The 5,953-nt window shown below is 31.5% G+C and overlaps 1 protein-coding gene across 3 annotated transcripts in view; it reads left to right on the top strand.

The window, feature by feature from the left end:
* The first annotated feature begins 2,973 nt into the window (after positions 1 to 2,973).
* Positions 2,974 to 5,953, top strand: part of LOC102584156 (probable beta-1,4-xylosyltransferase IRX9H) — a 9,105-nt gene continuing 6,125 nt past the window's right edge. For 2 of the 3 annotated variants that reach the window (XR_001472100.1, XM_006365111.2), the window contains exons 1-3: positions 2,974 to 4,729; positions 5,162 to 5,411; positions 5,657 to 5,863. Coding sequence is in view for 2 of the 3 variants with exons in the window: in XM_006365111.2 (XP_006365173.1) it covers positions 3,825 to 4,729; positions 5,162 to 5,411; positions 5,657 to 5,824 (1,323 nt within the window). In the remaining variant the exon portion in view is untranslated. The remainder of the gene's footprint in view (positions 4,730 to 5,161; positions 5,412 to 5,656; positions 5,864 to 5,953) is intronic. The other variant, XM_015304321.1, reaches the window with a different exon arrangement.

Below are 5,953 nucleotides of genomic sequence, written 5' to 3'. Positions count from 1 at the left end.
TGAATATTATATATTATATTTGGGCCTAAACTCTCTTTTATAATATAGTAGAATGATTTAGACTTTTCCATTTGTGATTTATATATATACATATTCTATATTATTTTAAAACGGAGTTTATGCCGAAGTTCTACTATATATTCTACTATATATATTTTTTTTACTATATTATAAAAGAGAGTTTAAAAGTCCCACAAGTATATAATATATAATATTCAAGATTCAGACTTTTCCCAATCTTGAATATTATATATTATATTTGGGCCTAAACTCTCTTTTATAATATAGTAGAAAATAAAAAAAATCTACAAAGACCCAAGTGGCTTTATAAAAGTGATTAAAAAAAGTCATACCATGATGCCAAATTGCCAATTATAAAAAGCCAAGTGACTTTATAGTTGAAATTCTCATAATACCCTCTCTCATCCCTTACTTATGTTGAATCGGGATTTTATTGGTCTTCTTTGATCCGCGAGTGCAAATCGATAGCTGTAAAACTATCTCTGACTTGATGACTGCTTTACTTTTCGCCTTTTCCTGGGGCATAGAAGGAGTTGATCATGGTCTTATGAAGAGTAAACAATTTATATATTGTAGTAAATAAATTAATTTAGAGCAGGTTTAGTCATGTGAGATAAAATCATGATTGAAATTATGGTATGAAATAATATGAGATGAAGTTAAAGTTTTGTTTGACATGCAATTTGAATTTTTAATTTGTATTTTTTGCTCGTAAACATAAAAATTCATAAGTTGTAAAAACTATCAAAATTGCTTCAATTCTTTATACAATCATACCAAATAAGCAAAAGTTCATAATAAAAGTATAACACACTATCACAATTTTTATTTTTAAATGCAACACTTATTGACCGAACATTAGCTCAATAAAAAAGTAAAAAGTTATATTGTACGACTCTTTAATTTAATCCTCTCACATGTACTGTATGGACAATCTCCTAACATTGAACATGCATTTATCGATATAAATGATTTGAATGTTGGTAAAAGTAACAATGAGAGTAATGGCTATATTCGATATAAATGGATTAAAGGTTGGTAAGAGTAATAATATCAACTATAAATTTGATTTACATATATATGAAATAAATGGTTGGTATATATAAAATTGATGTTTTGTTTTTTACAAAATGTAAACTTGTAGGTAAAATTTTATATTTGAAAAATGTGAAATCATGATATGAAATTTCCAAATCAAGTTTTTTGGAGAATTTGAGATTTCATCTAATGATTTCAAATCATGAGATGAAATAGCATGTCCAAACGTTGATTTCCATCTTATGATTTCAAATCAGGAGATGAAATCGTACGTCCAAATGTCTGCTTAGTTATTCCATATTCTATCTTGTATAAGATAATACACAAATTTTCTCATAACTTATATATATATTATTAGTATACATGTTTCTAATTACCAATCAAACGTGGTAATATATTAATTTTATATATGTAACTTACTTCTTAACTAGCCACCAAAGATTGTATAAGTTATGCATAAATTAATACAAAAATGAGTTGTGTCTTCACTAGCTACCAAACGATCCCTTAAAATTAGTAAGAATTGAGCATAGTGAATTATGATATGAATTTTAGCTCATTTTAGCTCAAGTAATTTCTGAATCGATAACTCGTCCATCTATTAACTTAACTTATTTTAACATGTCCAAATTCAACCCAACCAAGCCATTGACACCCCTAGGATCTCAGATATTCAATGTACTAGAACTTTCTCATGACAATGTTAAAACAAATTCTGAAGTATTTGATCATTGCCAAATTAAATTAAGCATGATTGCTTATAGTTCACTAGTCTATGTGAATAGTTTTACCCCCAACAAAAATCCATAAAGTGGGGAAATTAATTGAATAACATGGTGAATGTATATAACTACAGAAAAGATTACATCTTGAATCTGCATCCTAATTATTATCATTTATTAGTTAATCATTATTGTACTGACTGCTAGCTCTCTTTTTTCCCCTTTTGATAGGTGGACACATTTTCTCTTGTATGGTCCTTTATGGTATTTTTTTAAATTAGTATAGCAGGAATATTATTTTTGTAACAAAAAGGGAAAATAGTACAATATATTAGGCTCATTTTGCCACATTATTTGATTGCTTATAGAGTTTAATATATTAATTTAACTTATACCCCTATTCTATAAGCACTAATAGAAGAAAATCAATGTAATCGTATTAATGACTTGTCGTGTTTTTTTAAAAGAATGGTGCTAGGTAAGGTGTGTCTAGGACTAGTTTTTATTAATAAAGAAAAAAAAGGATCTCAAAGAGAAAAGTACAAGCAAGGGTCTATGCCTTATTCTACTAATTCTAATGAGGTAATATATATCTACTAATTAACAAGCATGAAGAAAATAAAAACTAGAGAAAAAATTAAATATTCTATGATCTTTATAGAGTTTTTTTTGAGAAGGTATCTTCATAGATTTTATAATATACTCTATGATAATACTACAAATAAGAATGCTTAAGTAATGCAAAAATATAAAATCTAAGAATAAAGTTGAGTTATCAACCTCAAACTTCATTTTATATATACCTTGTATTACTAAAATATTATATCAAACTTTAAATTTATTTTATCAAATAGTTATTTTTTTAAAACAATTATAACGGTCATGTAATGATTCAAAATTGTGTCAATACTTCCGTCTGTTTTAATTTATATGTCTTTTTTTTTTAATAGTGAATCTTCAAAAAAAACATTTTAATTTTGCTAAAATACTTTATAAATATCTACTATAATTCATTTCATACCACATATTTTATGTAAATTATTTTATTATTTTGAAACTCTGTATCAAATCAAACTAGATTGACCACGCGGTTTTATAAAGATAAAAGTTTAGCAGTGTGACCCAAAAAAAACGAAAAAAACATGTATATAAAGTGAGTAGTAATTAAAAAAAAAGATAGTGTGCCCTTTTTTTCTTGTTCTTTTTACTGTGGCAATTGTAGTGGCTGTTTTGCTCAAGATTCAAAACATTGAACACTTTGAGCTCATTCAATATGTTTGATTAGTTGCCCCAAAAAGTAAGGTTATTGAAGTTTCTATTTTCAGCTCTGTCTTAGCTAAGTTGTCTCAAAAAGAGGATTTTTTTTCTTTTGCATAACCTCGGGTAACTGTGTGATTGCTTCTTCTTCTTGTTTGTCTTTCTATTGAGTTGAATACCAAAAGATCGATGACCCTTTTCTTATTGCAAGAAAATGGGGTAACCCTTTTCATTTGAGTCCAAGATTTGCTCATCTGAAGTTCAAATCTGGCGTTTTCTTCAGGTCAGAATTGACTTTTTTCTTTAATGATGGGTATTGGCTTTTTGTTGACTTCATTCAAGATTTGGTTGGTGGTGGTGTTGTGCTCTTCTGTAAGAAAGCTTTGATTTTTTTTATTTTTTCTTATATATATGGTGTTTCATTGTTTGATTATAGATCAATACTTAGAGAAGCTTTGAATGTTGAAGAATGGACAATGTATTGTGATTGACTCTTGTGCTGCCAAAAGAGTCTGGTGGTTAGTTGAGCTTGTGCTGAATTTGCTATTTTTGAGGATATTTTCACTGTACTTGATGTACTAAGATGGAGTTACTAACTGTTCTGGTTCTTATAAGCTTTCCCCCATTTTTAGCTGTCTATAGTTTCAGAAATTTTCACCATATTGATTTAGTTGGATAAGGCCTGTAAGGTAGAATTACTTTGGTGTGCCAAATTTAGTGAACTTCGTATTGGTTACTTTTAGCTAGAGTCTCTTTGAAACAATTTAGTGTTGCCTGGTTACTATTATGGCTTCGATTAGAAGAACGTTGTCCCCAGTGCCTCGTCCTGGAAGCACTATGAATGGAGAAGTATGTCCTGCAGCCTCTCCACTGTCCAAGTCTTCATCATGTACCAACAGTAATACACCAACTGGTGCATTGCTTCCTTCTTTTGGTTCATTCGATTATGCCATCTACAAGGTTCAGACATTTGTAGTTGGTCTTTTGTCACGACGATCTTCTAGGCCCTTAGAAAGGTCAAAGTTGAAGGGGCTCATTTGGAGGAGAGCTATTCTGCAATTGTTTTTCTGCTTCATTCTTGGAGTATTTATTGGCCTTACTCCATTACTAAATTTGTCAACAAATTTTATCTCTAAACATCAAGCTTTATCCTTTGAGGTCCTCCAGCCAGAAGAAAATGCTCGATCATATGATGTATCTAAAAATGTGACTTCAACCACAGAGGACTTGCCTATCATAGATAATTCGACATCAGAGCCTAACTTAGTACATGTTGAACTGAAAGAAGACATTGCCTACAATGCCTCCTTTAATCAATCACTTGACCAAGATCCGACAGTGTCCCGTAAACTTTTGATTATTGTGACTCCTACAGAAACCCGTCCATTTCAAGCATACTATCTAAATCGTCTGGCCTATGCATTAGAGTTGGTGCCTTCTCCTTTATTGTGGATAGTTGTTGAGATGAACTCCCAATCTGTTGAAACTGCTGATATATTGAGAAGAACCGGAGTCATGTACAGACATCTTGTGTGCAGCAAGAACTCAACTGATGTGAAAGAGAAAAATGTGCATCTAAGGAATGTGGCACTCTCTCACATTGAAACACACCACCTTGATGGCATTGTCTATTTTGCTGATGAGTACAACATATACTCTGCTGATGTCTTCGAGCAGATGAGACAGATCAGGTACTCTATTTGTTAAATTTTCTTACTTTTGGGGTGTTAGCAACCTTGTTTTACATTTGTGATATAAAGCAAAGTGGAAGCAAGTTTCAGTAGTCTGTATCCTTATAGAACATTACCTATGTTCAAATTAGTTGATATTTGCATGTTCTCGTTTCCTTTATTTCTTGCTTAAGCTGTTATTATTTTTCTTATAGTCCATCTTTAAATCCTTATCAAGTAACTTTCGTACTCCTATGGCTTCTTGATCACATATATATATATATATATATATACAACCTTACCAGTTTCAAAAAAAAAAACATATATATATATATATATATATTGGTATAACCATTTAGTCTATGACTCCAAATGCCAATCATGCCTCTAGGTAGTGTGCTGAGTCTATGATTCCATGTATCAACGTTCTTGATAGAAAATTGTTGTATGCAGCCGGATCGGGACATGGATTGTGGCAAGACTAGCTGAAAATAATAGGAAAGTTATCTTGCAGGGTCCAATCTGTAACGGCTCTCAGGTTATAGGTTGGCACACTGAAGGTATGACAAAAAGACTTCAGAGATTCTATGCAGAAATATCGGGATTTGCATTCAATAGTACGATACTTTGGGATACAAAGAGGTGGCACCGACCAACACTAGAACCTATAAGGCAGTCTGATACAGCCAAAGCTAGTTCTCAAGTGAGTTCTGCCTCTGTCCTGGATCTCTGATGATTGGTACTTAAAATAAGATATTCTGTTAGTGGATAGTTCCACATTCACCACAGCTAATGTGATGGTGTACCTTCAAGAACATGACTAGTGAAACTGAACTTGAAGTTGGAGCACCAGTCCCAATCACCCTTGAGAGAAAGGGGAAGGGCTGTTACAGCTATTATCTGTATTACCGTATGCAAAAATGTCAGTCCTAATTATTTTATTTACAGGTGAGCACATTTATCGAACAAATGGTGGAAGATGAAAGCCAAATGGAAGGCTTACCAATGAACTGTTCAAGAATCATGGTTTGGCAATTCAACATGGAGATATTGTACCCATATCCTCATGAATGGATGGTGAAGAATTACTCAAGAACCAGTACTTCAGTTGGATGACAATTTTGACATGCCGATAGATTCTTGAGCATTTATAAGGTGAGTTGAATAATGCCTATGTTTTCTCATGTAGTTCCTTACTTGTTCTTTTACTGTCATCTTTCTGTTTCCAGCTTTTTTTTTTTTTTT

The sequence above is a fragment of the Solanum tuberosum genome, unplaced genomic scaffold, assembly GCF_000226075.1.
Source record: "Solanum tuberosum cultivar DM 1-3 516 R44 unplaced genomic scaffold, SolTub_3.0 scf00514, whole genome shotgun sequence".
NCBI lineage: Eukaryota > Viridiplantae > Streptophyta > Magnoliopsida > Solanales > Solanaceae > Solanum > Solanum tuberosum.
The sequence above is the reverse complement of the archived record's forward strand: the minus strand, read 5'-3'. Positions and strand labels throughout refer to the sequence as shown.